The sequence below is a fragment of the Mustela nivalis genome (genome assembly GCF_964662115.1).
Source record: "Mustela nivalis genome assembly, chromosome: 18".
Classification (NCBI taxonomy): Eukaryota; Metazoa; Chordata; class Mammalia; order Carnivora; family Mustelidae; genus Mustela; species Mustela nivalis.
In genome coordinates this window covers 48,777,426-48,802,189 of record NC_139037.1, presented here as the reverse complement: position 1 = coordinate 48,802,189, position 24,764 = coordinate 48,777,426, and the positions used below count along the sequence as shown (strand labels likewise).

General features: G+C 40.7%; 1 protein-coding gene and 1 long non-coding RNA gene across 2 annotated transcripts in view; one reads left to right on the top strand and one right to left on the bottom strand.

Annotated features, from left to right (window-relative positions):
- Positions 1–24,397, bottom strand: part of NLRP13 (NLR family pyrin domain containing 13) — a gene marked incomplete at both ends in the record, with an annotated part of 37,500 nt that extends 13,103 nt beyond the window's left edge. Inside the window, one exon of the mRNA XM_082711133.1 lies at positions 24,097–24,397. Coding sequence (XP_082567259.1) covers positions 24,097–24,397 — 301 coding nt within the window. The remainder of the gene's footprint in view (positions 1–24,096) is intronic.
- On the top strand, positions 6,230–7,413 carry LOC309853387. The gene is made up of 2 exons (XR_014305641.1): positions 6,230–6,324; positions 6,524–7,413. It is a non-coding gene; the product is annotated as an uncharacterized lncRNA (long non-coding RNA).
- Positions 24,398–24,764: the final 367 nt, after the last annotated feature.

Below are 24,764 nucleotides of genomic sequence, written 5' to 3'. Positions count from 1 at the left end.
CCATCGCAGGGATACCCTTCCTGCCCCCCCCCCCCACCTAGCCAAGTGGAGAAGGAATCTTGCCATCCAGAAGATACAAAGCAGAACACAAACACATGCCAACTTGAAAGAGAAAAACAACATGAGGGAGAACACTTGCCATCTACGGGAAAGACCAAGAGGTCATTCATTTTCTATATGCAACGTGTTCTTATGAGTTAATGAAGAGAGCAAGCACCCAGATGAAAAATAGAAGGGGAGAATAAATGGTCATTTTGCAAGAAATAAACTGGCTAAAAGCAATTACGGTTTTCAACTCACTCACACAACAAATGCAAACCAAGTATTAAATCAGGGCAATATTTTTATCAAGTTGGCAAATTTTTTTTAAAGATTTTATTTATTTGTCAGACAGAGATCACAAGTAGGCAGAGAGGCAGGCAGAGAGAGGAAGGGAAGCAGGCTCCCCACTGAGCAGAAAGCCCAATGTGGGGCTCAATCCCAGGACCCTGGGATCATGACCTGAGCCAAGGGCAGAGGCTTTAACCCACTGAGCCACCCAGGCGCCCCAAGTTGGCAAATTTTTTAAAGAATCTGTTGAGAGCAGGACAGTAAAACAAACACCTAAAGTGTCATTAGGGACACAATGTTATACCTTTGTGGTATACCTTTGGTATAACTTTGTGGCCTTTCAGAAGACCAGTTTAGCTGCATCAAAGTTTCAATCATGTATGTGCTTTGACCTGGGAGTTCTAGATTAGGCCCATCTTCTACAGAAACACCTGCAGATGCACACTCATCGATGTTTATCAAAGTGTTATTTAACATACACACACACCCATAAGCCTAAATTTCTACCAACAGGACAGGGCAAGCTACAGGCCATGATATAAGCATACAATGGTATATTAAATAACTATTAAAGAGGGAAGCTCATAGGATTTTTTTCAAAGATTTTATTTATTTGACAGACAGAGATCACAAGTAGGCAGAGAGGCAGGCAGAGAGAGAGGAGGAAGCAGGCTCCCCGCTGAGTAGAGAGCCCGATGCGGGGCTCGATCCCAGGACCCTGAGATCATGACCTGAGCAGAAGGCAGAGGCTTTAACCCACTGAGTCACCCAGGCGCTCTGGAAACTGATAGGTTTGTATAAAGAGATGATCAAGGTAACAAATGACAGGCAGTATAAACGGATTTATATATAATCTAATTCATGAAGAAAAGCTGGAAGAACAAATACCAAATTTTGAATCTAGCTACCTTTGTAGAATTAATTGATTATATAGGAGAAACTTTGAAATATTAAGCACATTGTACCATTTATATTTGCTTGTACAGTCACTTTACTCTAACCAAGAAACATGTACCTCTAGGAACCAACAAGTGCTCCAAAAATTGAAAAAAAAATCAAATTATATTACATTAAAAAGAATACTAACAAGCAGAAATAGAGTTATGAGTTTTGATACACTGAGCCTGGGGGGCTCAGTGGGTTAAAGCCTCTACCCTTGGCTCATGTCATGATCCCAGGGTCCTGGGATCGAGTCCCGCATCGGGCTCCTTGCTCGGCAGGGAGCCTGCTTCTCTCTCTGCCTCTGCCTGCCTCTCTGCCTGCTTGTGTGCTCTCTCTTTCTGACAAATAAATAAATAAAATCTTAAACAAAAAGAGAATATTGGGACACCTGGGTGGCTCAGTAGGTTAAAGCCTCTGCCTTCGGCTCAGGTCATGGTCCCAGGGTCCTGGGATCGAGCTCCACATCGGGCTCTCTGCTCAGCAGGGAGTCTGCTTCCCCCCCACCCTGCCTGCCTCTCTGCCTACTTGTGATCTCTGCCAAATAAATAAAACCTTTCTAGATAAAAAAAGATTTTATATTAAAAATATTATTGATGGGGGACGCCCAGGTGGCTCAGCTGGTTGAGCGGCTGCCTTTGGCTCGGGTCATGATCCCAGCGTCCTGGGATCGAGTCCCGCATCGGGCTCTTTGCTCAGCCGGGAGCCTGCTTCTCCCTCTGCCTGCCACTCTGTCTGCTTGTGCTCACTCTCGCTCCTCTCTCTCCCTGACAAATAAAAAAATATATATATTATTGATGGGGACACCTGGGTGGCTCAGTTGGTTAAGCTTCTGCCTTCAGCTCAGGTTGTAATGCCAGAGTCCTGGGACTCTGGAATCCTCCCTTGCTTGGCAGGGAGCCTGCTTCTCCCTCTGCCTGCTACTCCCCCTACTTCTGCTGTCACTCTCTCTCTCTCTGATAAATAAATAAAATCTTAAAACACAGCCATTGTTTTTAAAAATAAAATAAAATATTATTGATGAGTCTTCCTCAATTTCTTTCATGAGTACTTTATAGTTTTCTGAGTATAGATTCTGTGTCTCTTTGGTTAGGTTTATTCCTAGGTATCTTATGGTTTTGGATGCAATTGTAAATGGGATTGACTCCTTAATATCTCTTTCTTCTGTCTTGCTGTTGGTGTAGAGAAATGCAACTGATTTCTGTGCATTGATTTTATATCCTGACACTTTACTGAATTCCTGTATAAGTTCTAGCAGTTTTGGAGTGGAGTCTTTTGGGTTTTCCACATATAGTATCATATCATCTGCGAAGAGTGATAATTTGACTTCTTCTTTGCCGATTTGGATGCCTTTAATTTCCTTTTGTTGTCTGATTGCTGAGGCTAGGACCTCTAGTACTATGTTGAATATCAGTGGTGATAATGGACATCCCTGCCGTGTTCCTGACCTTAGCGGAAAAGCTTTCAGTTTTTCTCCATTGAGAATGATATTTGCAGTGGGTTTTTCATAGATGGCTTTGATGATATTGAGGTATGTGCCCTCTATCCCTACACTTTGAAGAGTTTTGATCAGGAAGGGATGCTGTACTTTGTCAAATGCTTTTTCAGCATCTATTGAGAGTATCATATGGTTCTTGTTCTTTCTTTTATTGATGTGTTGTATCACATTGACTGATTTGCGGATGTTGAACCAACCTTGCAGCCCTGGAATAAATCCCACTTGGTCGTGGTGAATAATCTTTTCCTGGATTGGAAGAATAAATATTGTGAAAATGTCTATGCTACCTAAAGCAATCTACACATTTAATGCAATTCCTATCAAAGTACCATCCATCTTTTTCAAAGAAATGGAACAAATAATGCTAAAATTTATATGGAACCAGAAAAGACCTCGTATAGCCAAAGGGATATTGACAAAGAAAGCCAAAGTTGGTGGCATCACAATTCCGGACTTCAAGCTCTATTACAAAGCTGTCATCATCAAGACAGCATGGTACTGGCACAAAAACAGACACATAGATCAATGGAACAGAATAGAGAGCCCAGAAATAGACCCTCAAATCTATGGTCAACTCATCTTCGACAAAGCAGGAAAGAATGTCCAATGGAAAAAAGACAGCCTCTTCAATAAATGGTGCTGGGAAAATTGGACAGCCACATGCAGAAAAATGAAATTGGACCATTTCCTTACACCACACACAAAAATAGACTCAAAATGGATGAAGGACCTCAATGTACGAAAGGAATCCATCAAAATCCTTGAGGAGAACACAGGCAGCAACCTCTTCGACCTCTGCTGCAGCAACATCTTCCTAGGAACAACGCAAAAGGCAAGGGAAGCAAGGGAAAAAATGAACTATTGGGATTTTATCAAGATCAAAAGCTTTTGCACAGCAAAGGAAACAGTTAACAAAATCAAAAGACAACTGACAGAATGGGAGAAGATATTTGCAAACGACATATCAGATAAAGGACTAGTGTCCAGAATCTATAAAGAACTTAGCAAACTCAACACCCAAAGAACAAATAATCCAATCAAGAAATGGGCAGAGGACATGAACAGACATTTCTGCAAAGAAGACATCCAGATGGCCAACAGACACATGAAAAAGTGCTCCATATCACTCGGCATCAGGGAAATACAAATCAAAACCACAATGCGATATCACCTCACACCAGTCAGAATGGCTAAAATCAACAAGTCAGGAAATGACAGATGCTGGCGAGGATGCGGCAAAAGGGGAACCCTCCTACACTGTTGGTGGGAATGCAAGCTGGTGCAGCCACTCTGGAAAACAGCATGGAGGTTCCTCAAAATGTTGAAAATAGAACTGCCCTATGACCCAGCAATTGCACTATTGGGTATTTACCCTAAAGATACAAATGTAGTGATCCAAAGGGGCACATGCACCCGAATGTTTATAGCAGCAATGTCCACAATAGCCAAACTATGGAAAGAACCTAGATGTCCATCAACAGATGAATGGATCAAGAAGATGTGGTATATATACACAATGGAATACTATGCAGCCATCAAAAGAAATCAAATCTTGCCATTTGCAACAACATGGATGGAACTAGAGCGTATCATGCTTAGCGAAATAAGTCAAGCAGAGAAAGACAACTATCATATGATCTCCCTGATATGAGGAAGTGGTGATGCAACATGGAGGTTTAAGTGGGTAGAAGAAGAATAAATGAAACAAGATGGGATTGGGAGGGAGACAAACCATAAGTGACTCTTAATCTCACAAAACAAACTGAGGGTTGCTGGGGGGAGGGGGTTTGGGAGAAGGGGGTGGGATTATGGACATTGGGGAGGGCATGTGATTTGGTGAGTGCTGTGAAGTGTGTAAACCTGGTGATTCACAGACCTGTACCCCTGGGGATAAAAATATATGTTTATAAAAAATAAAAAATTAAAAAATATATATATTATTGATGAAATAGGCTTCATGGAAGGTATGATAGAAAGTTGAAGTAATCTTTCAAATGGCTTTAACAAAAACAGATGGTAGTATGGGATTAAAATGTTATGATTGGGGGGAATGGGCAAAATGGGTGAAGGAGGGATACAGGCTTCCAGTTACAGAATGAATGAGTCACAGGAATAAAAGGCACAGCACAGTACAAGGATACTGTAATAACAATATAATAGACAGATGGCAATGACACTTATGGGGAACACAACATATTGTATAAACTTGTTGAATCTCTAAGTTGTAAACCTGAAACTAATGTAACATTGTGTCAACTATACTCAAGATAATAAAAAAAATCAATTTCATTTAAAAAAAAGTTATGAGCCGTTTTCCTCTTCTGGGGACAGCATCCTTAGGCATTCAGAATGGTCCAGCGTTTGACCTACCATCATAGGCTGTCCTACAATACAGCCTCTAGTAAAACTAGGCTGTCCCGAACCCCAGGTAATAGAATCATTTACCTTTATACCAAGGAGTTTGGGAAAGCACCAAAATCTGCATGTGGTGTGTGCCCAGGCTAACTTCTAGGAGTTCGTGCTGTAAGACCTAAAGTGCTTATGAGGTTGTCTAAAATGAAAAAACATTTCAGCAGGGCCTACGGTGGTTCCATGTGTGCCAAGTATGTTCGCGACAGGATCAAGCGTGCTTTCCTTATCGAGGAGCAGAAAATCATTGTGAAAGTGTTGAAGGCACAAGCAGAGAGCCAGAAAGCTAAATTAAAAAAAAAAAAAATGAAGCTGTTTTTAGTAATAAAAAAATCAAAAGGCTTGATCTGTTATTGCTGTTGTAAAAAAAAAAAGTTATGATTGAACAGGAAACACACACCTAATTAGAGTTGTAGAAAAAGAACAGAGAAGAAATGATTAATGCCAAAAAAGATAACCCAAGGCTATTTGAGAGCAGAAGAGCACATTTTTACATTTAAATGTCCTGCTTAGCATCCAACCTAATCAAGAGGGTAAAGACCACAAACCTAGTTACCCAGTGACACTTAGGAACACAGGAGTGGAGGACCCCACAAGCTTTCATAGTGTAAAAGATAAGTCACGGGTCAAATACAATGTAAAAAAAAAAAAAATCACAAGTCATTAAGATTCCTCAACACTGGGCACTAGAGGATATTGAAATACCAGAAACATTGAGGAGAATAACTCTCAAATTGGACAGTTACACCCAAGCTGTTCATCAGTGGTGCACTAGAGAAATTATCAGGTAAGATTTCAAAGAAATTTCCTCATACTGACTTTTCTGAATTATTATAACATCGGTCCCCTGAAACAGTGATGAGAAAGACAGATGGACGTAAAAGCTAGGGAAAAGAGGGGATGACAACATTTGAGATTAGAAAATGGAATTTGAGATTTCAGTAAACAAAAGGGGCTGTGAGGGGTCAGGGTCCGGGATGTGACCCCGGCTCAAGCTGCGGCGGTAGCGTCGCCGGCTGCAGCTGCGCGGTAGCGTCGCCGGCTGCAGCTGCGTGGTAGCGTCGCCGGCTGCAGCTGCATCGGTGGCTTCGGAGGCTTCCGGGTCTTTGCAGTTTGAGAAACAGGACCCCGATCCTCTCCTTCCTCAGGTTTTAAGAAGCTGGCCTTGGTGCAGTAAGGAGCTTAGAACAATGGAGGAAGGAAAGTGAAGAGGAGGAGTCCTAAGTCTTTTAGTGCCCACTCTACTCAGGTGGTTAATGCCCCAAAAAATGCCATTCCAGTTAGTAAAAGCACAGGGTTTTCAAATCCTGCATCACAGTCAACTTCACAGCGACCAAAGTTAAAAAGAGTGATGAAAGAAAAGACCAGACCTCAGGGTGGAGAAGGAAAAGGTGCACAACCGACTCCTATTCAGCACTCCTTCCTCACCGACGTCTCAGACATTCAGGAGATGAAGAGAGGGCTTCTCAGCCTTTTGAATGATTTCCACTCTGGAAAACTTCAAGCATTCGGAAATGAATGTTCCATTGAACAGATGGAACATGTTCGGGGAATGCAGGAGAAATTAGCTCGCTTGAATTTGGAGCTCTATGGGGAGTTAGAGGAACTTCCTGAGGATAAGAGAAAAACAGCCAGTGACTCCAATCTGGACAGGCTTCTGTCTGACTTAGAAGAACTGAATTCTTCCATACAAAAGCTACATTTGGCTGATGCACAAGATGTTCCAAATACTTCCACCAGCTAAACAACATGTGGTTGCTTTCTTGTGGCTTGAAGAAGAGCAGCATTCATTACTTTCCCAGCTGAATCCAGTAGCAGAATCACCTTCCACAATAAGGAATAAAGTGATTAAAGTGCCAGTGCAATTATTGTTTTCACTCCTTTTAGTAAATTTGACTCGCTGCTATTCATCATAACTGGAGCCTCGGCCTTGTTGAAGGCTTAATCAGGTTGTGCTGCTATGCTTTCCATTGTTGCCTTATGGGGGTTATACTTGAAATGCATTGTGCAGAATGTTAATAATAGGGCTGAAGGTTTCTCCTTCCTGAGCTCACCAAACTTATTCCCATGTTGCTTATAAGTTGATGATGCACAGGCTTTTTGTGGCAGCCCCGCTGCAGTTTACGTTAGACAATCAGTACACACACTGGTGTTTTCCAGTGGCCAGTGACAACAAAATGTAAATGAGTATTTGTGGAATTTGCTATTTTTAATAAAAGTGATTGTTTAAAAAAAAATGGAATTTGAGATTAAATCAAGTCCCAAGATGGGAAATACATGGCAACTGGTACTATCTAGGAAAAGATGTACAGCTTTCAGGAAACAGTCTAGAAATTGTGGCTGCAGAGCTGATGGGTTCCTTGTTACATCCAATTACATTAGACTTCCCAAAGATTTTAGAGATACTAAGTGCATGGAAAGGTTAAAAAGGAATTGTTAACTCAAACAAAAACAGGCAATGATTCCCCCAAAAAGGCATGTGTAGTGGGCTGAACAGTGACCGCCCCCAACGTATGTCCATGTCCTAAATCCCAGAATCTTGTTAGCAAACATAAGGACTGTGAGCAGAGGAACTTATCCTGGATTGCCCCAAATGCAGTCAAATGTATTCTCACAAGAGACAGAATTTTGACACAAAACAGGAGGTGGCCATGTGACCAGAGAGGCAGAAATTGGAGGGATGTGACCACAACCCCAGGAATGCCACCAGAAGCCAGGTGAACAAGGACAATGCTTCCTGTGATCCCCAGGAGGAAGCATGACCCTTATAACACCTTAATTTTGGACTAATCCAGAGCTGTGAAGGAGTGAATGTCTATTTAAGCCACTCAGTTTGTGGAAATTTATTATGGCAGCTCTAGAAAAGAAATACAACATGTATTCCTGATGTATCATATGGTTCAGCACGGATTTATATCCATGACACTGAAAATGGATTACTCCACAAAAATAACTGGAGACATATTTAGCTACCATGATAATTGAAAAACCAAGAGGTTGGAGGAAGGAGCAAAATGGATGAGGAGTAGGAGACCGAGATATCATCAGGTCCCAGGAGTCCAGCTAGGTAGTTATCAAACCATTCTGAACACCTAAAAACTCAACTGAAGATAAAAGAGAAGAGTAACAATTCTCCAGAGCTCTACCAAAAGTGTTCAGGGAAAAAAAGCTCCAGAGTATGAACTGGACCAGATTACTTAGCCTGGCTCCTGGCAAGGGCAGCACAACTCCAACTTGGGCAAAAACATTTGAGAATCACAGCAACAGGCCCCTCCTCCAGAAGATCAGCAAGAACATCCAGCCAAGACCAAGTTCACTGATCGATGAGAACCACAAAACTTCAGAGGTAGGGGATCAAAAACCTCTCAAAAAACAAGAGACCAGGACCTGACAGATTCCCTGAAGAAGTCTACCAAACTTTCAAACAAGAAATACCTATTCTCATGAAGCTGTTTTAAAACATTAAAGCAGAAAGAAAACTTCCAGACTCTTTATGAAGCCAGCATTACCCTGATCCCCCAAACCAGGCAAAGACCCCACCAAGAAGAAGAATTTCAGACCAATATCCCTGATGAATATGGATGCTAAGATTCTCAACAAGATCCTAGCTAATAGGATCCAACAGTACATTAGAAAGATTATCCACAATGATCAGGTAGAAATTATCCCTCGGTTGCAAGTGTGATTCAAAATTCACAAATCAGTCAATGTCATAGAGCAAATCAATAAAAGAAGAGAAGAACCATATGGTCCCTTCAATTGATGCAGAAAAAGCATTTGACAAATCCAGCATCTGTTTCTGATTAAAACACTTCAAAGTATAGGGATAGAGGGAACATTCCTCAACTTCATAAAATCTATCTATGAAAATCCCACAACAAATATCATCCTCAATGGGGAAATCTGACAGCTTTTCCTTTGAGATCAGGAACACAACAAGGATCTCCACACTCACCACTCTTGTTCAATATAGTGTTAGAAGTCCTAGAAACAGCAATCAGACAACAAAGAGAAATAAAATGTATTCAAATTAGCAATGAAGAAGTCAAACTCCCTCTCTTTGCAGATGACATGATACTTTATATGGAAAACCCAAAAGACTTCACCCCCAAACTGCTAGAACTCATACAGCAATTCAGTAATGCTGAATACAGGATACAATAATCAATGTTGGACGAATACCCAACTTTTGTAGCAACATGGATGGGACTGGAAGAGATTATGCTGAGTGAAATCAGTCAAGCACAGAGAGTCACTTATTTGTGGAGCATAACAAATATCATGGAGGACAAGGGGTGTTAGAGAGGAGAAGGGAGTTGGGGTAAATTGGAAGGGGAGGTAAATCATGAGACTATGGACTCTGAAAAACAATCTGAGGGGTTTGAAGTGACGGGGGGGTGGGAGGTTGGGGTACCAGGTGGTGGGTATTATAGAGGGCACAGATTGCATGGAGCACTGGGTGTGGTGAAAAAATAATGAATACTGTTTTTCTGAAAATAAATAAATTTTAAAAATCAATTGCTTTAAAAAAAAGATTTTATTTATTTGTCAGAGAAAGAGAGAGACAGCACACACACACATACACAAGCAGGCAGAGTGGCAGGCAGAGGCAGCGAGAGAAGCAGGCTCCCTGCTGAGCAAGGAGCCCGATATGGGACTCGATCCCAGGTCCCTGGGATCATGACCTGACATGGAGGCATCAGTCCAACCAACTGAGCCACTCAGGAATCCCCAGAAATCAATTGCTTTTTTATACACTAACAATGAAAATACAGAAAGGGAAATTAGAGAATCGATTCCATTTACTATAGCACCAAGAACCATAAGATACCTGGGAATAAACCTAACCAAAGAGGTAAGGATCTGTACCTGAGGAACTACAGAACACTCAATGAAAGAAATTAAGAAGACACAAAATGATGGAAGACCATTCCATGCTCATAGATAGGAAGAATAAACATTGTTAAAATGTCTGTACTGCAGAGCAATCTATACTTTCAGTGCCATTCCGATCAAAATTCCACCAGCATTTTTCAAAGAGCTGGAACAAACAATCCTAAAATTTGTATGGAATCAGAAGAGACCCTGAATTGCTAAGGAAATGTTGAAAAAGAAAAAGAAAGCTGAGGGCATCACATTGCCTGATTTCAAGCTTTATTACAAAGCTGGAATCACCCAGACAGCATGGTACTGGCACAAAAACAGACGCATAGACCAGTGCAACAGAGTAGACAGCCCAGATATGGACCCTCAACTCTCTGGTCAAATAATCATCGACAAAACAGGAAAAAATATCCAGTGGAAAAAAAACCAGTCTCTTCAATAAATGGTGCTGGGAAAATTGGACAGCTATATGTAGAAGAATGAAACTCAACCATTCCCTTACACCATACACAAAGATAAACTCAAAATGCATGAGAGACTTCAATGTGAGATAGGAATGCTTCAGAATCCTAGAGGAGAACATAGGCAGTAACCTCTTTGACATCGGGGAAAGCAACATACAGAATTCTTGGCTTTTCCCCCATGATCCTTTAGTCTTGCAAAGTTAACTTTTTTTAATTTTATTTTTTTCTTATTCTAAAAAACGTTTCCTCTTTCCTATTTTAACATTTTCAAACTATTTTATCTTATCAATACCTTTTTAAAGTCTTTTAAAAATTTCATTGTTATAGTCATATTCTATCCCTTCATTGTATTTAACCTTATTTTTTATATACATATAGGTTTTTTTTTAAATTTTGGGATACAATTTCCTCTAATAGATCAAAATATACCCTAAATATTGTGAATGGCTTTGCTCTAGTCTCCAGCCTGATCACGTTTTTTTCTTTTTTTTCCAACCAACTTTTCTTATCAATTCCTTTTATAGGATCTTTTTAAATTTTCATCTTTACAGTCCTATTCTATCCCTTAATCATGTTTACCCTTATTTTTGTGTCTGTGTGTATGTGTGTGCATATATATATATTTCTTTAAAATTTTGGGAGGTAGTTTCTTCTAACAGACAAAAATACAACCAAAATCAAGTGTGTCTCTGTTCTATTCACCAGTCTAATAAATATTTAGTTACTTATTTATTGTTTCCCCCTGCCCCCGCTTTCTTCTCCCCCTGGTTTTGGGTCTCTTCTGACTTGGTTAGTGTATTTTTTTCTGGGGTCATTACTACCCTTTTGGTATTTTTTCTCTCATTCATCTGTTCTTATCTGGATAAAAAGACAAGGTGTAAAACACCTCCAAAAAAAAAAAAATGAACAAGAGGCAGTACTGATGGCTAGGGACCTAATCAATATGGACATTATTAAAATGTCAGAACTAGAGTTCAGAATGATGATTATCAAGGTGCTAGCTGGGCTCAAGAAAACCATGGAAGATACTAGAGAATCTCTTTCTGGAAAAATAGAAGAACTAAAATCTAACCAAGTTAAAATAAAAAAGCTATTAACAAGGTGTAATAAAAAATGGAGGATCTTACGGCTAGAATGAATGAGGCAGAAGAAAGAATTAGTGATATAGAAGACCAAATGATGGAGAATAAAGAACTGAGCAAAAGAGAGACCAAATGATGGAGAATAAAGAACTGAGCAAAAGAGAGACAACTACTGGACCATGAGGGGAGAATTCGAGAGATAAGTGATACCAGAAGATGAAACAATATTAGAATAATTGGGATCCCAGAAGAAAAAGAAAGAGAAGGGCAGAAGGTATACTGGAACAAATTATAGCAGAGAATTTCCCCAATTTTGAGAAGGGAACAAGGATCAAAATCTAGGTGGCACAGAGAACCCCCCTCAGAAATCAATAAAAATAGGTCCACACCCCATCATCTAATAGTGAAACTTACAAGTCTTAGTGACAAAGAGAAAATCCTGGAAGCAGCTCAGGACAAGAAGTCTGTAACATATAATAGTATAAATATTAGATTGACAGCAGACTTATCCACAGAGACCTGGCAAGCCAGAAAGGACTGGCATGACATATTTAGAGCACTAAATAAGAAAAATTTGCAGCCAATTATACTATATCCAGCTAGGCTGTCATAGGAAATAGGGGAGATAAAAAGCTTCCAGGACAAATGAAAATTTAAAGAATTTGCAAACACCAAACCAGCCCTACAGGAAATATTGAAAGGGGTCCTCTAAGCAAAGAGAAAGTCTCAAAGTAATAGATCAGAAAGGAACAGAGACAACATACAGTAACAGTCACCTTACAGGTAATACAATGGCACTAAATTCGTATCTTTCAATAGTTACCCTAAATGTAAATGGGCTAAATGCCCCAATCAAAATACACAGGATATCAAAATGGATAAAAAACAAGACTCATTAATATGCTGTCTACAAGAAACTCATTTTAGACCCAAAGACACCTCCAGATTTAAAGTGAGGGGATGGAAAACAATTTACCATGCTAATGGTAAATTCAAAAGTAAATTCAAAAGAAAGCAGGGGTGGCAATCCTTATAACAGATAAATTAGATTTTAAGCCAAAGCCTATAATGAGAGATGAGGAAGGACACTATATCATACTCAAAGGGTCTGTACAACAAGAAGATCTAAAAATTTTAAATATCTATGCCCCTAATGTGGGAGCAGCCAACTATATAAACCAATTAATAACAAAATCAAAGAAACACATCAACAATAATACAATAATAGTAGGGGACTTTAACACTCCCCTTACTGAAATGGACAGATCATCCAAGCAAAAGATCAACAAGGAAATAAAGGCCTTTAATGGCACACTGGACCAAATGGACATCACAGTTATATTCAGAACATTCCATCCCAAAGCAACAGAATACACATTCTTCTATAGCGCACATGGAACATCCTCCAGAATAGATCACATCCTGGGTCATAAATCAGGTCTCAACTGGCACCAAAAGATTGGGATCATTCCCTGCATATTTTCAGACCACAATGCTCTGAAACTAGAACGCAATCACAAGTTGGAAAGAACCAACAACATGGAGGCTAAAGAACATCCTACTAAAGACGAATGAGTCAACTGAGAAATTAAAGAATTTTAGTAAACAATGGATTCTGGCACACTGAAAAGAAATTTAAAAAAATAAAAGTTAAAAAGTTAAGGAAGATAAAAAAAAGTTCATTGAAACAAATGAAAATGAAAACACAATTGTTCAAAATCTTTGGGTTACAGCAAAGGTAGTCCTGAGAGGAAAGTACATAGCAATACAAGCCCTTCTCAAGAAACAAGAAAGGCCTTAAATATAAAATCTAACCCTACGCCTAGAGGAGCTGGAAAAAGAACAACAAAGAAAGCCTAAACCCAGCAGGAGAAGAGAAATAACAAAAATCAGACCAGAAATCAATGAAACAGAAACCAAAAGAATAGTAGAACAAATGAATGAAACTAGGAACTAGTTCTTTGAAAGAATTAATAAGTCTGATAACCCCCTGACCAGACTTATCAAAAAGAAAAGAGAAAGGACTCAAATTAATAAAATTATGAATGAAAGAGGAGATATCACAATCAGCACCAAAGAAATACAAACAATTATAAGAACATATTATGAGTGACTATACACCAGCAAATTTGACAATCTGGAAGAAATGGATGCATTCCTAGAGACGTATAAACTACCAGAACTGAACCAGGAAGAAATAGAAAACCTGAACAGACCCATAACCAGTAAGGAGATTGAAGCAGTCATCCAAAATCTCCCAACAAACAAGAGCCCAGGGCCAGACGGCTTCCCAGAGGAATTCTACCAAACATTTAAAGAAGAATTAATACTTATCCTCCTGAAACTGTTCCAAAAAAATAGAAATGGAAGGAAAACTTTGAAACTCATTTCATGAGGCCAGCATGACTTTGATCCCAAAACCAGACAAAGAACCCAAAGAACCCAAAGGAGAATTACAAACCAATACTCTTGGTGAACATGGGTACAAAAGTTCTCACCAATATATTAGCCAATAGGATCCAAGAGTACATTAAAAGGATTATTCAGCATGAAAAAGTGGGCTTTATTCCTGCGCTGCAATGTTGGTTCAACATCCATAAATCAATCAATGTGATATAAGACATTAATAAAAGAAATAACAAGAACCATATGATATTCTCATAGGTACGAATAAAGCATTTGACAAAGTACAGCACCCTTTCTTGATCAAAACTCTTCACAGTGTATGGATAGTAGGTACATACCTCAATATCATCAAAGACATCTATGAAAAACCCACAGCAAATATCATTCTCAATGAGGAAAAACTGAGAGTTTTCCCCTAAGGTCAGGAACACAGCAGGGATGTCCATTATCACCACTGCTATTCAACATAGTACTAGATGTCCTAGCCTCAGCAATCAGACAACAAAAAGAAATAAGAGGCATCCAAATCAGCAAAGAAGAAGTCAAACTCTAACTCTTTGCATATGATATACTTTGTGTAGAAAACCCCAAAAAAATCTACTCTAAAACTGGTGGAACTCATACAGGAATAAAGTGTCAGGATATAAAATCAATGCACAGAAATCAGTTGCATTTCTATACACCAACAGCAAGGCAGAGGAGAAATTAAGAAGTCGATCCCATTTACAATTGCTCCCAAAACTGTAAGATACCTTGGAATAATCCTAACCAAACAGGCAAAGAATCTGTACTCAGAAAACTATAAAGTACTCATGAAAGAAATTGAGGAAGACACAAAGAAATGGAAAAATTTTCCATGCTCATAGCATGGAAGAACAAATATTGTGAAAATGTCTATGCTACCTAAAGCAATCTACACATTAAATGCAATCCCTAGCAAAATACCATCAATTTTTTTTCAAAGAAATGGAATAAATAATCCTAAAATTTTTATGGAACCAGAAATAGCCAGTGGAATGTTGAAAAAGAAAACCAGGGGCGCCTGGGTGGCTCAGTGGGCTAAGCCTCTGTCTTCGGCTCAGGTCATGATCTCAGATCCTGGGATTGAGCCGCACGTAGGGCTCTCTGCTCAGCGGGGAGCCTGCTCCCCCCCCCCACCACTCTCTACCTGTCTCTCTGCCTACTTGTGATCTCTGTCAAATAAATAAAATCTTTAACAAAGAAAAAAGAAAAAAGTTTGTGGCATCACAATTCCGGACTTCAAGCTCTATTACAAAGCTGTAATCCTCAAAACAGTATGGTAGACACATAGATCAATGGAACAGAATAGAGAGTCCAGAAATGGACCCTATCTCTGTGGACAGCTAATCTTCAACAAATCAGGAAAGAATGTCCAGTGGAAAAAAAGACAGTCTCTTCAACAAATGGTGTTGGGAAAATTGGACAGCCACATCCAGAATAATGGAACAGGACCATTTCCTCACACCATACACAAAAAAGACTAAAAATGGATGGAAGATCTCAATGTGAGACAGGAATCTATGAAAATCCTTGAGAATACAGACAGCAACCTCTTCGACCTCAGCTGCAGCAACTTCTTCCTAGAAACATTGCCAAGGCAAAGGAAGCAAGGGCAAAAGTGAACTATTGGGACTTCATCAAGATTAAAAGCTTTTGCACAGCAAAGGAAACAGTCAACAAAACCAAAAGACAACTGACAGAATGGGAGAAGAAACTTACAAATGACATATCAGATAAAGGGCTAGTATCCAAAATCTATAAAGAACTTATCTATAAAGAACTTACCCAGAACAAATAACCCAATCAAGAAATGGGCAGAAGACATGAACAGACGTTTTGGCAAAGAAGAGATCCAAATAGGCAACAGACACATGAAAAAGTGCTCAAAATCACTCGGCATCAGGGAAATATAAATCAAAACTACAGTGAGATACCACCTCGCACCAGTCAGAATGACTAATATTAACAAGTCAGGAAACAACAGATGTAAGGGAGGATGCAGAAAAAGGAGAACCCTCCTACACTGTTGGTGGGAATGCAAGCTGGTGCAGCCACTCTGGAACAGTGTGGAGGTTCCTCAAAAAGTTAAAAATTGAGGATGTGGAGAAAGGGGAACCCTCTTACACTGCTGGTGGTAATACAAATTGGTGCAGCCTTTGGAAAACAGTGTGGACATTCCTTAAGAAATTAAATATAGAGCTACCCCCATGACCCTGCAATTGCACTACTGGGTATTTACCCCAAAGATACAGATGTAGTGAAAAGAAGGACCATCTGTACCCCAATATTCATAGCAGCAATGGCCACGGTCGCCAAACTGTGGAAAGAACCAAGATGCCCTTCAACAGACGAATGGATACGGAAGATGTGGTCCATATACACTATGGAGTATTATGCCTCCATCAGAAAGGACGAATACCCAATTTTGTAGCAACATGGATGGGACTGGAAGAGATTATGTTGAGTGAAATCAGTCAAGCAGAGAGAGTCAAGTATCATATAGTTTCACTTATTTGTGGAGATAACAAATAACATGGAGGACAAGGGGAGAAGGAGAGAAGGGAGTTGAGGGAAATTGGAAGGGGAGATGAACCATGAGAGACTATGGACTCTGAATCTGAAGGCTTTGAAGGGGCGGGGGGGAGGTGGGAGGTTGGGGGAACCAGGTGGTGGGTATTAGGGAGGGCACAGATTGCATGGAGCACTGGGTGTGGTGCAAAAACAAAGAATACTGTTATGCTGAAAAGAAATAAAAAATTAAAAAAAATAGAGCTACTTGGGACTTCATCAAAATCAAAAGCTTCTGCACAGCAAAGGAAACAGTCAAAAAAACAAAGAGGCAATCCACGGAATGGGAGAAGATATTTGCAAATGACAGTATGGACAAAAGGTTGATATCCAGGATCTATAATGAACTCCTCAAACTCAACACACACAAAACAGACAATCATCAAAAAATGGGCAGAAGATATGAACAGACACTTCTCCAATGGAGACATACAAATGGCTATCAGACACATGAAAAAATGTTCATCATCACTAGCCATCAGGGAGATTCAAATTAAAACCACATTGAGATATCACCTTTCACCAGTTAGAATGGCCAAAATTAGCAAGACAGGAGACAACATGTGTTGGAGGGGATGTGGAGAAGGGGAACCCTCTTACACTGCTGATGGGAATGCAAGTTGGTGCAGCCACTTTGGAGAACAGTGTGGAGATTCCTCAAGAAATTAAAAATAGAACTTCCCTATGACCCTGCCATTGCACTACTGGGTATTTACCCCAAAGATACAGATGTAGTGAAAAGAAGGGCCATCTGTACCCCCAATGTTTATAGCAGCAATGGCCACGATCGCCAAACTGTGGAAAGAAGCAAGATGCCCTTCAACGGACGAATGGATAAGGAAGATGTGGTCCACATACACTATGGAGTATTATGCCTCCATCAGAAAGGACGAATACCCAATTTTGTAGCAGCATGGATGGGACTGGAAGAGATTATGCTGAGTGAAATAAGTCAAGCAGAGAGAGTAAAGTATCATATGGTTTCACTTATTTATGGAGCATAACAAATAGCGTGGAGAACATGGGGAGATAGAGAGGAGAAGGGAGTTGGGGGAAATTGGAAGGGGGGGGGGGTGAACCATGAGAGACTATGGACTCTGAAAAAGAATCTGAGGGTTTTGAAGGGGTTGGGGGTGGGAGGTCGGGGTACCAGGTGGTGGGTATTATAGAGGGCACGGATTGCATGGAGCACTGGGTATGGTGCAAAAATAATAAATACTGTTATGCTGAAAATAAATAAAAAATAAATTAAAAAAAAAACAAAAAATAGAATAAAATAAATGTTGTATCTATGAAAAAAAAAGTAGAGCTACCCTACAACCCAGCAATTGCACTACTGGGTATTTACCCTAAAGATACAAATGTAGTGATCCAAAGGGTCACGTGCACCCAAATGTTTATAGCAGCAATGTCCACAATAGCCAAACTATGCAAAGAACCTAGATGTCCATCAACAGATGAATGGATAAAGAATATGTGGCTCAGCTGGTTAAACAACTACCTTCAGCTCAGCTCATGATCTCAGAGTCCCGGGATCTAGTCCCACATCAGGCTCCCAGCTCCCTGGGGAGTCCACTTCTCCCTCTGACCCTCTCAGCTCTCATGCTCTCTCTCATTCTCTCTTTCAAATAAATAAAATCTAAAAAAATATATATATGGCACACACACACACACACAAAATGCAATATTATACAACCATCTAAAAAAATGACATCTTGCTATTTGCAATGACATGGGTGGAACTAGAGGGTATTATGCTAAGCGAAATAAGTCAATCAGAGAAAAACAATTATCATATGATCTCTCTGATATGAGGAATTCAAAGGGCAGGGTGGAGAGTCATGGGGGTAGGGAGGGGAAAAAATGAAAAAATGAAACAAGATGGGATTGGGAGGGAGACAAACCATAAGAGACTCTTAGTCTCATTAAATAAACTGACGGTTGCTGGGGCAGAGGGGTTTAGGGAGCACGTGGTTGGGTTATGGACACTGGGGAGGGTATGTGCTATGGTGAGAGCTATGAAATGTGTAAGCCTAATGATTCACAGACCTGCACCCCTGGGGCAAATAATACATTATATGTTAATGGAAAAAAAAAAAGAAAAGCCAAGAAGTTGCAGTGTATGTTAACCCCTTTATGAGCATAGAGATAGTTAAGTGGCAGTCAAGAGTAGCATATAGTTGCTTCTACAGAACTCAAGGGTTAAGCAATGGATTGATGTTTTTCATTACAAGTTTTAGGTTTCTGGGATTCTTTCTGGATTATACACCAGTACATATATTTGAGAAATCCAAGCCTGTTCCATAGTTGCATTTATTATTTTGTCAACATGAAAATCTCCAACAATCAACTGGTACCCAAAAAATACAGTTACCTGTTAATTCAACAAAATCACAATGTCCAGAAACAGACACTGGTATCTAAGAACAGACAGTGGAGTCAGAAATTACCTAGTTTACAGCAACTTATTATTCAATAAGCAGCAATGCAAGAACAGGTGGGGAATGGTATAAATTGAAGAAAATTTCAGAAGTGATGACAATTAGAGAAGAAAACTTCAGAGGTGATGACAATTAGAGACCCAACAAAATGGATGACCCATCAAGCAATTTGTCCACAATCACCATAAAGTAGCATACAAACCTTTTTCTTCTTCTGGAATCTCTGCTGCTTCTTGGTTTGGATCTTGGGGTCCCCATGACTGTGTCATCTCTGCAACAAATAGTGATAGTGGGATATTGAGATACGGGCTGAAAATGGCCAGTGATGGATGCTCTCTGCAGAGCCAAGGACTGCCCTGACAAGCCTGAGACTGAAGACACAGGAATCACATCCCCTAGCTCCATCAACTCACATTCTTTAGGTCCAGCCATCCCCCCATCAGGAACACACTCTCCCAACACTCATATGACCCACCTTCTCTTCTCCCAAGTCTTTGCTCAAATTTTAGTTCAGTGGTGCTGGGCAGACCTGATTAGAACTGCACCTGATCCCTACAACACACACCCAAGACTCTCCCTATTCACCTTTCTCTTTCCATTCCCTTTGTTACCTCCTAACATACCATGTAGTGTACTTATTTCTTACCTTCAGTACCTCTCTTCACCCCACTGAAGGTGGGACCCAAATGATTAGCCTCTGTTTGCTTTCTTATCCCAAGTATGTAAAATGCCCAGCACATAGAAAACATTCTATTTATGCACACACACTAGAGCACCATAAAAATAAAAGCACGAAGAATTGGGTTCTAAACCAAGCCCCTCTCCATATATTCCACAAAACCACTCTGAATGCCTCATTCCTCATGAGCTGAAGGGCCCCTTCCATGTCTAACTCACACAGCAGTAACTTATTCTACTGTTCAGTGCTTAGCTGCTATAAGCCAATGTCCCATAGGGATAACAGCTCTAACGGAGACATGGCTCTAACATTTATAATTCTACTGGTTGTCAAGGCTTGCAGGATGTGATCTGGGTACCTAGCTGGGTCCTGGGCTGCTTCTTCATGCTGCATGTTCCTTTGAACCACTACCACCCATCACTCTCTACCATGGTGAACTTGGCCAAAAAACAAAAACAAAAACAAATTTTGAGGAGCCTCACAGAGCCTACCTGTAGGGTCTTTCCAGGGTTGGGTCAGCTCTCCTAGCAATAGGGAAACTGAATGGGGAATCTTAGGAGCATAGCACAGTAAGTTAAGATCATCCCCTCATCACTAGCTCCATTTACCTGTACATCAACTACATGACACATTGCATTTCCTCTGTTGCACATAAACCCAGTGAGGGGATCCCTCCAGATTATAGCCTTGCTGCCACAATCTATATCTAGATACATTAAACTAAAGGCTCTAGATCTAGCTGGGGCCACTTATTTATAGAGGGCACAGATTGCATGGAGCAATGCAATGGGGGTAGTGAAAAAATAATGAATACTGTTATGCTGAAAATAAATTAATTTTTTAAAAAAGAGCCAACGCCATAGCCTAGAATTTAAGTACAATTCCTTTTTTTTAAAAAAAAAAATCCCAGTCCTGACTTCCCTTTTGCAGGGAAATCACAGATTCACCTACCCAAAATCTGTCAGAACAAACTTGGGTAGGGTGGAAGATATGTGCCATGCAATGACAAGGACATTTCCAGTTCTGATACAGGCCATCTGGCATTGTCTCAAACTAGAACCTGGAATCCAGAGAAAACTATCCCAAAGATAAACAAATGTGTGAAAACTTTCTCATCTTCTAAGCATTTCATCCTAGAAATGCAGAGGTAGGTACAGTTGGCCAGGTTTTCAAGAAGAGAGAACAGAGAGCTCAGTGGTAAGTCATTTGCCCTGAGTTATAGTTGGTTAGATGGGCGAGGCTTTGAATCCTGGCATTCTGATACCAAACCTAAACCCAGGGCCCCCGAAAGATAACACACATAGACTTGTAGACACACATGCATTCACATACTCATAACACAGCATCGTTCAAGCACAGACACTCTCATTATGCCATATTTCCTAGAAAATGGAGCCAAGGGGAAATGGAAGCTATCCTGACCTGCTGGACCTTTGTATCATCGCTCACATTGCCAGGACATGATGTGGTCTAGGGCTCTTTCCTGCTGGCGAGGTGTCCTCCATATGCCACACCCCCTTCACAAGTCGCCCAGGAACCAAATAGGGACGAGGAAAAATGGAATCTTCCAATGTGCCAGGCTCTACAACACTGGCTCTACAGCACTTATAAAGGACCAGTGGCCAGGAAGGAGGTCGTTCCTTAAATGACATTTTCCTCTGTGCACAAGCCTCCCTCTGGGATCACCAGTCAACAACAGGATTTAAGGATTCTAGGTTCCACTCTCCAGCTCTCTGTTCAACACCTGCCCATTCTACACAAGAGTAAATGAGGAATTTCAAATGAAGGGGGAAGTCAGGGAGGGGGAGGGAATGGAGAAAGGATGGTGGGTAGACAGGGAAATCTCATCCCCACCCTATCCTCCTACCCACCTGAAGATCCATAGAGCCTGAATTTCCAAGACTCGGAATCTCTGATTTGGAAAATAACATATTGCCAGCTCCCATCCCTACTGCTTAGAACTCATGCCCTCATTCTGGGGCAAAGGAAGCAGTGTACAGTCAAGCACAGAGCCTCTGGAGATCCACTACCTGGGTTGAAGTCACCAGCTCTGTGACCTTGGACAATTCACTTGACCTCTGGACTGTTTCCTCGTCTGCAAAAGTGGGACAACACTACATCTTATGAGCGTAGTAAAGACTACGTACAAATGCACAGGAGGCATCAAGATCGATGCCTGGCTCATAACAGATACCACCAAAAGTTAGGACGATTTTGTACCGGTCTCAGAGACAACTGGTTCTGCCATCAAGTGGCATATGCACTCCTAAAGCTCACTGAAGAGAGAAAACGGGATAAACACCACATGGGTTTTTATTTTACAGGAAAATGAGATCAGTGATACATTCAGAAAAAGGATTCCAACAAAAATAGTAGCACAGTTTCACACTTGCTAACCGGTTATGAAACACATCACTGTCCCAGTAAATACTACACAATTCAATAGCACACCAGGCAGCTAGCTAGCTACTGCAATGCCTCCACAAACACAGCATGCACTTTACCTTAAAAAAATAAAAATAAAATAAATTAAGTTTATTCCAAGATATCCTGTGGGTTTTGGTGCTATTGTAAATGGAACTGATTCTCTAGTTGCCTTTTCTACAGTTTCATTGTTAGTGTATAAGAAAGCAACTGATTTCTGTGCATTGATTTTGTATCCTGGCTGCAAAAGTGGATTTCTTTCTTCTTTTTTTTTTTAAGATTTTATTTATTTACTTATGAGAGAGAGAGCATGAGCGAGGAGAAGGTCAGAGGGAGAAGCAGACTCCCCATGGAGCTGGGAGCCCGATGCGGGACTCGATCCCGGGACTCCGGGATCATGACTTGAGCTGAAGGCAGTTGTCCAACCAACTGAGCCACCCAGGTGTCCCCAAAAGTGGATTTCTGAATTGCTGCTGTATGAGTTCTAGTGGTTTGGGGGTGGTCTTTTGGGTTTTCCACATAAAGTATCATGTCATCCACAAAGAGAGAGAGTTTGACTTCTTTGGCAATTTGAATACCTTTTATTTATTTATTTATTTGCAAATTTATTTCTTTTATTTGCCAATTTAAATATCTGTTTATTTCTTTGTTGTCTGACTGTTGTTGCTAGGACTTCTAGTACTATGCTGAACAAGAGTGGTGAGAGCAAGAATCCTTGTCATGTTCCTGATCTCAGTGGGAAGGCTCTCATTTTTCCCCCATGGAGAGTGATATTTTATGCAGTCAAATGCTCTCCCACTGAGCTATACCTCCGAGAATGATATTTTATGGAGAATGGATTTTATGGAGGGCATGTATTGCATGGAGCACTGGGTGTGGTACATAAACAATGAATTCTGGAACACTGAAATTTTTAAAAAACTAATGATGTATTTTATGGTGACTAACGTAACGCAATCAATCAATCAAACAAACAATAATTTAAAAGTGCCCGACATTTGCTTGCAGGTGTGGAAAGTGTTACAGCTTGTAAGGAACTGTGAAGGTGAACAAGCAATCTAAAATCAGACAGTAAGTTCTGGGTGGATGTGGCTTGTGCTAGGGTAGCTGGTAGATGTTTGAGGTGTGTATGTGCATGTACATTTTGTATATTCCTTCATGGCTTGGCTCAGCTGGGTAAAGTTTTTTTTAAAATTTTTATTTATTTGACAGAGATCACCAGTAGGCAGAGAGAGGGAAAGGGGTGGAAGCGGACTCCCCAGTGGAGCAGAGAGCCTGATGTGGGGCTTGATCCCAGGATCCTGGGATCACGACCTGAGTCAAAGGCAGAGGCTTAACCCAGTGAACCACCCAGGTGCCCCTTATTTTGTTGTGTTGGCATTTACCTCGTGTTTCCCTTGTAGGAAAAATAATCTTGTGTAAGCAAACATGAAATTCCTGTTACACCCCAATCATTCCCTAATACTATAGCTGCATTGGAAGAAGTCTGTATTTTCTCTTTTTTTAAATTTAAATTCAGTTAGCCAATGTATAGTACATCATTAGTTTCAGATAGGTGTTCAATAAATTACCAGTTGTGTGACACACACAGCACTCATCACAACATGTGCCCTCCTTAATGCCCATCACTGAGTTACCCCATCCCCTCACCCACCTCCCCTCCAGGAGGTAATCTGTATTTTCAAAAGAAGGTTTGCAACACAACTGAGTGTACCTCTCAGTTTCCTCTTTCTGCTTGGAATCACCATTCCCTTCCAGACTAGAGCTCCAAATCATTGTAGCCTTCATACCTTTACCTGAAACTTTCATAGCCCAGCAGGGGGATTTTTCAGGGGTAGCAATTTGGCATGGCCCCATAAAAATCCACCAACAATCTCCTTGCTCATATGAGCACAAAGCAGATGTCCCTCTGTACCCCCCCTCCCTCCATCCCTCCTGTGGATCCACTCACCATTCAGTATTGCTCTAACTTCCACACACAATGAAGTCAGATTCATGTTCTCAAAGATGCTGAGGGTCACTTCCCATATCTGCCTTTCTGAAAAGTATTCACCCAACAGACTTAACATATTAGCAGGATCACTGGCTTTCAAGTTTGCCCAGGGGATCTTCTGGAAGTTCCCAAACAGCAGCTCTGGGGACTGGAGACACAGCTTGAATTCCTCCAGCTGCAACTGATCCAGGCCCATCAGGTAAGACAGCAGCTTATCACAGGAACCATTGTTGATGTAGACATTCACAGAGGAGCTCATCTTGCCCAACACCCAAGACTTCTAGCTCTGCCCAGGGACTGTTAAATCCACAGAACAGAACCTGTAGAGAATAGAGTTGAAACCATAAGCCAGGATGTCACCACCTCCAAAACACATCTATACACTTGTTCTGCTTTCTCTCAGTAACACCTGTTTCTACTGCTACCAGTGTTTGTACACTTCTCTATCTCTCAGCTGTGCAAGAACGTAAACTCCTTGGGACAGAGATGGTATCTGTTCTGGGCTGCACCACCAGTGCTTAGAGCAGCAGCTGGTGCAGGAGAAGGAAAGAGCAACTTACTCTACACTGACCGAACAAAAGGTTGATATCCGGGATCTATAAAGAACTCCTCAAACTCAACACACA